General features: G+C 46.9%; 1 protein-coding gene across 3 annotated transcripts in view; it reads left to right on the forward strand.

The window, feature by feature from the left end:
• The first annotated feature begins 2,459 nt into the window (after positions 1-2,459).
• Positions 2,460-12,879, forward strand: part of POLA2 (DNA polymerase alpha 2, accessory subunit) — a 161,343-nt gene continuing 150,923 nt past the window's right edge. For 2 of the 3 annotated variants that reach the window (XM_029612326.1, XM_029612327.1), the window contains exon 1: positions 2,462-2,793. In XM_029612326.1, the coding sequence (XP_029468186.1) occupies positions 2,697-2,793 (97 nt within the window). In that variant the 5' untranslated portion in view covers positions 2,462-2,696. Of the gene's footprint in view, positions 2,794-12,879 lie in introns of all 3 variants that reach the window. The other variant, XM_029612329.1, reaches the window with a different exon arrangement.

A 12,879-nucleotide genomic window follows, 5' to 3' on the forward strand; every position in this document is an offset into this window, starting at 1 on the left:
AGCCAGTGGAGAAGGTCTCTTTTAGTTCCTGGGATCAGGTCTAGCTACTGTTGCAGAGGTTTGGGAATTTCTCTGCTGTCAAAGCAGTGCCAGCCGATGATGTAGTGTTAGCGTCTGTGCAGGCAGGTTCAGAGGAGGCTCCTGTGTCTTTGCTAAACATGCTACAAATGACTGCTCCCAGCCCCGCTGCGAGTGTGGAGGATTGTGATATGCTATCGCCACTTGCTTCCACTTTGGCTGTGAGGACTGGTTCTTCCAATGGTGCGGGGTTAGGTGAGTCACTTTCCCAGCTCAAGAAACCTGCGGTAGTTATAGATGTCATGTGGGAATTGTTGGAGCAGTTTAGTTAAGTTTTGACTACATCTTCCACCAAGGTGGGCTCTGTGCTTTCTTGATTAGATCCTTTGGTTGCATGACCTAATTTAATTCTTCAAGATTATGGCAATCGTTTGGATACAGATGTGACCAAAATACAATTGCTTCAGAACACAATGATTCAGGACCGCGGTTCTTTATCCCATAGAATTGACAGGACCAAAAAACAAAAAGGAAGGCGATATAGCAAAGCAGTGAGGAATGTAAAAACAACCACCTCCGGATCTAGTTGATTTTACATCCCATAGAATTGAGGCATTAGAAAATTCTTCTCAAAGGTTCAATCTACATCTCTTGAATTTTCTCAAAATTATTGGAGAACTGCCTATGTTGACTTTAAAAAGATATTTCTCTGATATTCTATGCATAATCATCTGATAAGATTTCTCCAATTCATAAGGTTTCCTTTTTGCATGCTTCGTCTCAAATCTTCGGGTCAAGTGGTCCAAGATAATCTTAATATACCTATAGAGTTAATATACCTATAGAGTTTATATACCTATAATATACCTATAGAGTTACTCATGCCTCTGGCTCTTCCTCCTCCCAGTTCGAGTACCCCTGTTTTATTGTAACTTTTTGCCATATTTGTTTATGTTAACGATATTGCCCCATTGTTCCTTGTAAACCGATATGATATGATCTGTATCATGAATGTCGGTATAAAAAAAGCACTAAATAAATTAAATAAATAAATAAGATAATTGGACTGAATTTTTGGAATTAGGCCCAGAAATGGTTAAAAGAGCCTCCTGATTTTCTTTTGTTTCTGAATCTGATTTAAGTAACATTATGTCTCTGTACTTTAAAATTTTGAATTTCCTTTTTCATGGTGAGAAAATTAGAATATTTGCTGATATTTCTCAAGTTACTTAGGAAAGGAGGAAGGGTTTTCTAGTTTTGAGGAAATATACTTTAGATCTGGGTGCCACATTTATCTGCAAATGCTTTGTTAAATATTGGTGTGATTTTTTTTATTTCTTTTCTCCAGAGCAGCTTAAGTCATTCTTCTGGCAATCGTGAAGATTAACATTGTCTCCTGTACCCACCACATCTTAGATGTCCTGTTTCTATTTAGTAAAGGCTTTTTTATTTTCCTCTGGCTAAAACAGTTTCTCTTTTTTTCTTTTTTCACTCTCAATACTTTCTCTCAGCTTCCTTTCTTTAAGTTTTCTTGTTGGTTTATTGAGAGACAATTAATGAAGCCATGGTAATTTCTTTTTTTTCCTTCGTGATGTCTATGTCCTCTACATGTTTCCAAAACAAAGTATGTTATTTGATTTGTTAATAATTAAAATTTATAAATAGTTAAAAATAATAGAAGGGAAAAAAGGGGAAATAGTTTTAAAAACAGAAAGTACAAGGACAAGTCTCGGGGTTTTGTAGGCAAGTAAAATTGTGAGTACTGAGAGAAATCTCTTATGCCCTAACACCCCTCATGCTCCCTTTATTAGAGGGTGCTTAGTCCCATGGCACAGCTCCTATTCAAGTTACCTTTTCTTGTGGGGGGGTTCCCGTAAAGTTAGGACCCATTAATCCTAACATTTAATGCTCAGTTTTTGAAACCCATATCTTTGGAAAAAATAAAACCGAAAAATCAGACCAAGGCTGTATGGAGAATGGGGAGACTTCTGCTATTCAGATTTAGACTTGATGCCGCTTTCATTTCCACCACAATGCCTTCAGTTAGTTATGTTTAATGGTACTACTTGCTAGAAAATATCAGTGATATGACCACAACAAGCTGTGAAGAAACTATTGACCTTCCAGGTTTCAGTTTCATTTAAATCTGTAATTTGTTTTATGAACATGGTGATGAAAAGCTCTTACTCGCTTGGCAAACTGCAGCAACAATCGCTGCTGCTACTGCTGAGTCATCACAGTGCGACTGCTGGCTAAGCTAGCCGACTGCCGGCAGCCAAGAAAAAATGTGCAGCAATAAAAAAGGTTGTTTGCATTCGGCCGCCTATTTACGCAGCCCAAATCTAGCCCAACCCACATAATTTTTTTTCTCGCACAACGGGAAACAAAATAGCCCAATTAGGAGGGAAATGGCCCAGTCTGGCTTCTATCCCTTCTGATTGGCTGCTTCCGATGCGTCATCACTCTGCGACTCTTGGCTGGGGTGACAGGCAAAGAAAAAAGGCGCCAAAAACAGCGGGTTCTAACATATAACTTCCTAGTCGCCGAACTCAGAACTAGTCCGACTCGCATAAAAGTGTTTTTTTTCCCTTATAAGGGGAGAAAATAGCCCAATTTGAATACGCTGTCGGTGATACTCTATTTTCAAGTACCCCTGTCCCTGTTATCAAGCTTTCGCCATGGCGCCAACGGTGTCTGCAGCTAGCATCCTACAGGAGCTGAGAACGTTCGACCTGGAGTTAAAGGCTGAGGAGGATGAAATCGTGCTGGAGAGAAGTGAGTGATAAATGAGGAGGGGTAATGCAGGCCTTGCAATAATCACTACTGATTCCATAACATTTCCTCGGTCAGGCTGAGCGGAGCTCTCCTAGAATTGCCAGGTTTTCCATGTATTTGACTGGACACCTTGTACCCTGTTTGCTATGCCTATTTCCTTGCTCAGCTGTATGCATAACAAAACGAGTGAGAGCTTTACAGGTAGTGGAGCAAAGGACGGGGAAGAATAGAATAAGCCGGTCTACCAGAGATACCTACATAGAAATTAAAGTCAGCATCTAGAAGAGTAAGAACATGAGAGGTGTTATACTGGGTCAGACCAAGATCCATCAAGTTCAACGTCATGTATCTGACAGTGGCCAATCTAGATTACAAATACCCATCAAATCTCCAATAAGCAATAGTTGATCTATTTCTTGTATCTCACTGCCAGGGATAAGCGTTGGTTTTCCCAAGTCTGCTTGGCCAATAACTGTTTATGGACTTTTCCTGCAGGAGCTTTTCCAATCCTCTTTTGAACTCCATGATGTTTTTAGTTTGATGATGACCTCTGGCAACAGATTCCATACCTTGATTGTGCACTGAGTGAAAATATACTTCCTAGGATTTGATTTAAATCTGCTAGTTGCTAGTTTCATGGAGTGTCCCCTAGTCCTAGTGTTTTTTGAAAGGATAAATAACCATTCCATCTCACTCATCTAACTATAATAAAGATGAGTTACTCCTGTACTGCATCACTGGTATGCAAATTAAGCTTTGCCCCTCTTTCTGTGTATTGTCCACTCCACTGTTCATACATGTGGAAATTGAGCACCGCCCCTCTCTCTGGCAGTATTCTCTAGCACTGCCCCTTTCTGAATTGTCCAGTCCCTTCTCTACTATCACACAGAACACCTGAGCTCAGCCTGCATTCAGTACTACCACTCATCTCAGCTACACACGTCCTTCACTTCACTGTATTCCTTGTCCTTGGACAGGCTTTTACTACTAGTGAATTTATAAATTTCAGTCATATCTCATCTCAGTCATATCTTTTCCAAGCTAAAAGATCCTAATATGTTTAACTCGTCTCATAAGGGAGTTTTTCCAACCCCTTTATCATCTTTGTTGCCCTTCTTTGTATCTTTTCTATGTTCGTTTTCTTTTTTGAGATGGGGTGATCAAAACTGCATGCAGTACAAAGGCATTATGATATTATCAGATTTGTTCTCTATTCCTTTCCAAATAATTCCTAACATTCTATTTGTCTTTTTGACCGCTGCTGCACACTGAGCCAAAGATTGCAAGGTATTGTCCACAAGGATTCTGAGGTTCTTTTTCTGGATGATGACTTCTAACATGAAACCATTGTGTACTTGTAGTTGTGATTATTTTTCCCTACATGCCTTACTTTGCACTTGTCAAGTTGCACTTGCATTTTAAAAGCCCATTCTCTTGGTTTCATAAGGTCCTTCTGCAATTCTTCACAATCTGCTGCCATTTTAACAGCTCGAATCAATTTTGTGTCATCTGAAAATTTGGTCACCTCATTCTTTGTTCCTTTTTCCATTTATTTTTTAAGTTCAAGTCTTTACGTCTGATACTGTTAGTTACATATTTATAATGTTATTCCCTGTACATACCAGGATCAATCCAGACCGCTGGGTTGTGTCTCCCTTCCAGCAGAGGGAGTCAGAGAAAACAAAACTGAAAAGGCACCCCTCTTGACCTGGTGTGCCACCTGCGATCCCTCAGTATTTTCTCTGACTCTCAGCAGAAGGGTTGACAGAACCTGTGGTCCTGATTTTTCAGTTTCTTTAAATTTACTTACATCTTTTTTTTTTCTTTTTTACAGAGTTCTAAGGCTCTGGATGCTTTAGTTAACACGTTTGGCTACAGCAAGTTGGTTGTATTTTAAAAAAAAAAAAAAAGCTTAGTGCAGTTTTATTTTCCCAGGCTTTTCACTCAGCCGGTAGAGGTAAGGCAGGGGCTGGCAGCTTTAAAAGCCTTGTTCCCGGAGGGCCGTCTCTCTCTGGAGGGGGATTAACCGGTGGGCCGGTCCCTCCCCTCGGCGCCCCAAGATTAGTTTCCTCGGGTGCTGCAGTGTTCCCAGAGCTCCGGAAGGCCGCGAGTCAGCAGGGTATTGTAAGTTCTTCTTTTTCCTTTCCTACCACACTGTTTGGATATCCCCCCCCCTCCCGGGGATGCCTCGAGGGCTATCGTGCTCAGCATGTGGGGAGGCGGGCTTGCGCCTCTCGCGGGACAGGGTTTGCATCCGCTGCCTCCCCGGGGCAGAGGGCTCGTCTGGGGGAGATTTTGGGCCCATTTTGCCACGAGGCGCGGAATGGCGTCCGGGTCCGTCGCCGGCGTGCACGGGAACGGCGGCCATTTTGTTGGAGCCCTGCCTGCCTGCCTGCCGACTGGGGGAGAGGATTCTCCGATTTCTCCTCCCAGTCTGAGTCCCGTTCGACCGCGTGATCCGGGGCCTTCCCCCCACCCCCCCCCTCCTCACCTATCGGATCCCTTAAAGGCCAGTCAGTTTTTTCTTCAAAATTTATTTTACTTATGCATAAGGCTTTTTTGGAGGCGGAAGCTCATCAGCAGGATGAGCAGCCCCCTCCCGCGAAGATTGCGCGGCGGGACACGTCTCTGGATGCCCTTTTCAACCCCTGGGGGGGCTCCAGATCCTGCTCCCTTGGGATCTTTTCTGGATTCTCTCCTCCAAAACCTAGATGGGGGTGTTGATGAGTCTGCTCCAGTAGAGGGGGACGACCCCCGGGTTTCTCGGCTGTTTCGACGGGAGGAGTTGGATCCCTTGATCCCCTATATCCTAGAGGAACTGGAAGTGGAGGCACCAGTCCCCAGTTCAGAGCCAGTTAAGGGGAAACCAGTACTCTCGGGGCTGCGTGCCCTGCCCCAAACTTTTCCTATCCACCCAATGCTTAAGCAGTTGGTCACTCGGGAGTGGGAATCTCTGGATACGACCCGGCGGGTGGGAAGGGCGATGGACAAACTCTACCCTTTACCCGAGGAAGCCTTGGATATCCTCAGGATTCCCAAGGTGGATGCATCGGTTACTGCGGTCACCAAGCGAACCACCATTCCTGTTACGGGAGCGAAGGCTCTTAAGGACTTACAGGATAGGCGGCTAGAGGTCCTCCTCAAGCGCATTTTTGAGGTGTCAGCGCTCTGTGTCAGAGCGGCGGTCTGCAGTAGCTTCATGCAGCGAGCGACCCTCGGGTGGGTCCAGCAAATGCTCACATCACAGGTGTTTCCGCCAGAGGAAGCAGATCAGGCGAATAGGATGGAGTCCGCGGTAGCTTACACAGTGGATGCATTATATGATCTGTTGCAGGCATCTTCACGCAACATGGCCACTGCAGTTTCGGCTAGACGGCTTCTCTGGCACTGGAATTGGTCCGCGGACGTTTCTTCCAAAACTCAGTTGGGTAATCTTCCTTTTAAAGGAAAATTGTTGTTTGGGGAGGAACTCTATGCCCTTATTAAGTCTCTTGGGTAGAATAAGGTGTATAAATTGCCAGAAGACAAGCCTAAGTCTTCCAGGCCCTTTGGGGCAGCACGTTACCGTTTCCGCAGACAGCGCAGATTTCGGCAGTCGCGGCCGCCCGCTTTTCCCGCCCGACAACAGGCTCAGAGAGCTCAGTCTTGGCCTACTTCTTTTCGTGGTCGGAGGCCATTTCGGGAGGGAGGCTCTCAAGGGGCCACCGGAGATAAGCAGTCCCAATGAAGGTGTTCCGACCCTCTCCCTGGTTCCGGTGGTGGGAGGTCGTCTCTCCCTGTTTCTCGAGGAGTGGGCCAGGATCACGTCGGACCAGTGGGTCCTCATTATCATCGCCCACGGTTATGAGTTGGATTTTGCCCGCCCGTTAAGGGATCTTTTTCTGATTTCTCCCGCCGGCTCTTTGACCAAGCAAGAGGTAGTCGAGCAAACCCTGAGTCGCTTGAAATCCCTGGGGGCTATTGTTCCGGTCCCTCCAGAGGAGCGCAGGGCCGGTAGGTACTCCATCTATTTCGTAGTCCTGAAGAAGGAGGGGTCCTTCCGGCCAATTTTGGCTCTCAAGGCAGTCAACCGAGCACTTCGTGTTCCCCGATTTCTCATGGAGACTCTAAGGTCGGTCATTGCGGCTGTCCACTCAGTAGAATATTTGGCCTCTTTGGATCTGACTGAGGCGTATCTTCACATCGGGATACGCAAGCGCCATCAGAGGTTTCTCCGGTTCATTGTCCTGGGGGAGCATTATCAGTTCCAAGCTCTTCCGTTCGGCTTAGCGACAGCGCCTCGGGTCTTCACCAAGGTAATGGTAGATCGTAGCAGCAGCCCTCCGGCGGGAGGGGATCTTAGTTCACCCATACCTGGACGATTGGCTCATCCGGGCCAAATCGGAGAGCCTCTGTTGGGAAGCAGTGAGCAAAGTTCTGCTCCAGTCCCTTGGTTGGGTGGTCAACTTTGCCAAGAGCCAGTTGGTACCATCTCAGGTTCTCAACTTCCTGGAGCACGCTTCGACACCTCGGTAGGCAAGGTCTTCCTCACTCAGGAGAGGAGGCTCAAATTAGTGGCGCAGATCCATCGGCTCATGTCCTTACCCCTGCCCACAGTATGGGATTATTTGCAGGTACTTGGTTCCATGGTGTCTACTCTGGAAGTGGTTCCCTGAGCGTGGGCACATATGAGACCGTTACAACGCGCATTGCTTTCTCGGTGGGATCCGAAATCGGAGGAGTTTCGCCTGCCTTTGCCACTGATGGAACTAGCCAGGTCCAGTCTCAATTGGTGGTTGATTCCGACCCACTTGTTATAGGGGATGGACCTAGAGGAGCCGCAGTGAGTAATAGACATGACGGATGCCAGCCTCACTGGTTGGGGAGCAGTTTGCCAGTCACAATCTGCTCAGGGTCGTTGGACAAGTTAACAGGCAACGTGGTCAATCAGTCGATTGGAAACCAGGGCGGTACGCCTAGCGTTACGTGTTTTTCTCCCTCTTGTAGCTCAGTGTGCGGTGTGGGTCTTGTCAGACAATGCGACGATGGTAGCCTACATCAATCGGCAAGGGGGAACCAGGAGCTGGTTGGTGTCCTGGGAGGCCGAAAGGCTCATGTCGTGGGCAGAGCGGCATCTGGTCCGGTTGGCGACCTCGCACATAGCTGTGGTGGACAATGTGCAGGCAGACTTTCTCAGCCGCAAGCATCTAGATCCCACCAGATCCCTCCGGATCCCTCCAGATCCCACCCCAATTAGGGCAGCTCTGGTACATCCCAGTGGTCTGGACTGATCCTGGTACTTACAGGGAAAGGAAAATTGGTTCTTACCTGCTAATTTTCATTCCTGTAGTACCATGGATCAGTCCAGACGCCCGCCCTTGGGTTTTTTTGGAGAGTCCGTTTTTTCTGTATGTTTTCTTCCTCCTTCTTACCTCGGCAGAGTTCTTTACAGGCATGGGAAGGAATCTTCTTGATGGGTATATTATGCGGCGGTACGGTTTGTTTAGTTTACTGCGCGTATTGTTGTAGCCACTGGTTGTTATGTTTGGGGATTTGTTCTCCTTTATTTGTTATTCTGCTTTGATATCGTATATACTGAGGGATCGCAGGTGGCACACCAGGTTAATAGGGGTGCCTTTTCAGTTTTGTTTTCTCTGACTCCCTCTGCTAGAAGGGAGACACAACCCAGCGGTCTGGACTGATCCTTGGTACTACAGGAACGAAAATTAGCAGGAAAGAACCAATTTTCCTTTATGTTATAAAGTTATTTGCTTATATTCCCCCCTACCCTTTTCCTCCCCATTAGTTTGCGTTGTTTTCCATTTTATGTACTGCACAGTTTACCATTTTTCTGTTCTTGCTTCTTCACGTGTTATATGTAAACCGATGTAATGTTCTTCGAACACTGGTATAAAAACCCCACAAATAGTTTATTTTTTAAATATTTATTTAAGATAGTACAACAAAGAAAACTGACTGGAAGACAGATAATAATACGGTCTTCAGTATGGGCAAGATACAAATCAGTGCATAGGATCCCACATCTTCCTAGACCATGAGAGATGCACAATGTGCTCTGCAGCAGCAACTTCATATTTATAAAATTGTATTGTCCTATTCCACCACATTGTCATATGCAATACAATGTTAGTCTTCCAGTGCAATGGAAATCAAATAGCGCACTCTTCTGTTTAGAAAGAGTGTGAGACAGTGCTAGAGATCTCCAATTAATAAACAGATAAGAAATGTTTTCATGAATAGGGAGGATATCACAAACACATCCCCATACAGAGAACTAAAAATCCCTTAAATTAGTACAATAAAAGATGAGATAAGGAACCCTTATCTGACTTACAGGACCAACATAGATTTCCACAGCAAGCTTCCCCACAGTAGTCTACATTGTCCAGTGCGCCATGAAAAATAAGGACTGAGGTATATAGGAAGACGGGTAGACCCTCAAGAATTTGTTCCAAATAAAGACCATCAATGCTTATCTAATTCCATAGAAAACTAATTCTCCCATACTTTTTCCATACCTAAGCAGTGTCAACTAGATTTCATCTTTAATAACTTATAAAAAATTTCCTGCCAGTTTCAGCAAAGCTCAAAAAGCGCTGACATGTCTTGGATTCCTTCTCCAACTCTGACAATGCAGTACTTCTAGTCTGAATACAATGTGTCAGCTACAACCAATGAAAGCCTTGATGAGCGGGTACCGGAAAACCTCTTCAGTGGCTCTATCTTTTCCAGCTATCATCCTCTAGCACTTCACCCAAGTACCATATTCCTGCTACCAACCCCAATTAAGAACAGACTTATTGAGCTTGAACCATAAGGACGTTTCTGAGATTAAACTATGAGAAAAACCTAGTCTCTGTCTAAAAGTGCGAAAGGCTGCCACCGTGGCCTATAGTACTAATTGACTACCCAAACTCTTAGGCAGTACCATTTCCGGAAGGAAAGAGATGGGATGTTGCATGACCCAAAGCCTCCTCAAAAGGTAACCAAATCACTGATTTAGCCACTCCAGAATCAAGCATCCAGCGAATAACCTATCTCATAAGAAATGTCATGTGGTACATTTCCAAATCCGGGCAGTTCACACCGCCTCTACCTTTTGCAACTTTAATTTGTGAAGCAAATTCTAGGCGGTTTCTGTTTCTATATGTATCCCTACCAAGGATTACTAACAGGTTCTAGAAGATTTCTGGGTGGTTCCTTGGGGGATGTGTAAGTTTCATGTTGTAAAGGATGAGAGTAATGTAGGAGATGAAGTTCCTCCATTTATTTATTTATTATTTTTATATACCGACATTCGATCTGAGATATCACATTGGTTTACATTCAGGTACTGTAGGTGTTTCCCTATCCCCAGAGGGCTTACAATCTAAGTTTTGTACCTGAGGCAATGGAGGGTAAAGTGACTTGCCCAAGGTCAAGGCTTTCCATGGGGAATGAGGAGGGTGAAAATCTATATAAGATGCTCCCAGGCATCTGTTTTTTGTTGTCTGTTGGACCCTAAGAAGAGACGGGGCTCGAGATTTCTGAAGCAAAGAACAGGAAAGATTCTAAGCTAAGGTTTTTGGTAGCCTACTAGAGGGAGGATACCCTACCAAACAAAAGGGTAATTCCCTGTACGTACCCGGATCAGTCCAGACTCCTGGGTTTTGCCTCCCCACCAGCAGATGGAGACAGAGCACGTTTCAACAGACTGTGCCATATATACTCAGGTGCCACCCACAGTCTGCCAGTATTACTCTGTCTCCAGTAGATGGTAGGGGTGCAAAACTCAGTCTGTACTAGTTCCTTAAAAAAAAAAAAAAGTTGTGAGGAGTTAGAGCTAGGAATTTTTGTTTTACTTTGTTAAAGTTGTTTAAAAAAAAAAAAAAAAAGAAGGGGTCAGAGAAGCAGGTTTCAGTGCAAAGGGTGTCGGTCAGGCTCCTGGGAGCTGGCCAGGTTCTGAGGGGACCATCCCTCCCGGTGTGCACATCGGCAGTGGCTTAGGGTCGAGGGCCCTCTTCTTGCCACCAGTGCACTGGAGCTTGGGGTGATACCGGGGAGCCTGGATCACTCACCCCAATGGGATCACCTCAGCGGCAGATACCGTGACAGGTTTGAAAAATAAATAAGGAAGGCATCTGTTTTGGGGCTCTCTCTCTCTCTTTTACTTGTCGCCAGCAGTGATCAGGAGCGGGTTGCTTGTCGCGTCTTCTTTATTGTCGGCTTTCATTTTCTTCTCTCTCGCGGAGACTGACTCATGCCGCGCCGGGCGGCCTGTCAGGCTTGCGGCTCCGGTCGCGGCTGGCTCTCACGGGCTGGGCTGTGTGCAGCCTGCATCCCTGGTGGTGAAGGACCCTCTGGTAGTCCCGGGGGGGGGGGGTGGTTCTTCGGGGGCCGGACTGTGTCTATGGGCTTTGCAGCCCTGCCTCTCTCGTCCCCTTTGCCTCTCCCGCTGAGTGCAGGAAACGAAGCCATCTTGACGGCATTCTCCTCAGCGGCTCAGATAGCGGGGGATGGGGGGATCTCCTGCCGCCATTATCGCCACAGCACTGCCTCCACAGCCAAAATCTCCAGCTCGGCTGGTCTCAGATGCACAGGGGGACCCTGCTGATACCAATTCTAATGATTCTGCATCGTCATTTACTTCAGACTTTGTATTGTTGATGCACAAGGCCTTTAAGGCCCGGAAGCTCAGCAAAAAACAAGAGGCTGAAAGGGGCAGTTTCTGTCCCACCTTCTCAGCCTCGGAAGCAGGCCCGGTCCGAGGGACCAGGGGGGCCCCCAAGGCTAAGCGCCCTGTCCGGACTATACCTCCGCAGGAGACTTCGGACTCATCCTCGGAGGACGTAGATCTGGATGGTCAGGATATTCCATCCAAGCCCCCGAGGGGGGTTGAGAGGCACGGGGACCACAAGAAAAGTGCTGGTTGAGGATCCCAGGGCGTCGAAGGAGATGATCCTAAAGTGATCCGTTCCGCAAGGAGGAACTGGGCCCCCTTATTCCCACTATTTTGGGGGAATTCGGGATCGAGGCGCCTCTGGCCGAACCTCAGTTGGGGTCTATGGATCCCATTTTGTTGGGCCTGCGGGGCCCGCCTACTTCCTTCCCTTTTCATTTTTTGGCTATGGATCTCCTTTTTAGGGAATGGGATACCCCTGATTTGGGGTTGAAAGTTACAAAGGCAATGGAGAAGCTTTATCCTCTACCGGAGGATGCACTGGAAATTCTGTGGATGCGGCAGTGTCTGCGGTCACAAAGAAGACGATGGTCTCGGTCACGGGGTCCACGGCTCTCAAGGATTTGCAGGATCGAAAGTTAGAGCTGCAACTTAAAAAGATATTTGAGGTCTCGGTGCTGGGAGTCTGAGTGGCCATGTGTAGTAATTTTGCATTGAGAGCCGGGCTTCACTGGGTGCAGCAGTTGCTGCTCAGCGAGGGTTTATCTGATGAGGAGGCTCGCCAGGCGGGGTGTCTTGAGGCGGTGGTGACTTATAGTGCATATGCCCTTTATGACCTCCTTCGGACGTCCGCTCGGTTCATGGTTTCCGCTGTTTCAGCCCAGGGTTATGGTTACGTAATTGGTCGGTGGATGTGTCGTCCAAATCCCATTTGGGTTCTCTCCCTTTTAAGGGCAAGCTGCTCTTTGGCAGGGAACCGGAGGATATGATTCAGTCTTTGGGGGAGAATAAGGTCCATAGACTGCCTGAAGATAGACCTCGGTCCAGAGGATCCTTTTCATCCAGATCCCGTTTTCGGGGGAGTCGTAAGTTGTGAGCTCCTCGCATGTCCGCCCCATCCTTTTGGCACAACACTACTCTGCTGCAAGCTTGGTCCCCATCCTTTCAGGGCCGGTGTTTTGGTAGACCCGGCGCCTCCCAGTCCACTCCAAGCGGAAAGTCTACCCAATGATGGGGCAGCTGGTCCACTCTTTGATTCCGGTGGAAGGGGGCAGACTGTCTCTGTTTTTCGAGGAGTGGATCAAGATCACGTCGGACCAGTGGGTTCTCTCGGTGATAAGACATGGTTACGCTTTAGATTTTGCACGCCGTCCGCGTCCTCAGTTTCTGATATCGCCATGCGGGTATGCAACAAAGCGGGGGGTGGT

The sequence above is a fragment of the Rhinatrema bivittatum genome, chromosome 8, assembly GCF_901001135.1.
Source record: "Rhinatrema bivittatum chromosome 8, aRhiBiv1.1, whole genome shotgun sequence".
NCBI classification, from domain to species: domain Eukaryota; kingdom Metazoa; phylum Chordata; class Amphibia; order Gymnophiona; family Rhinatrematidae; genus Rhinatrema; species Rhinatrema bivittatum.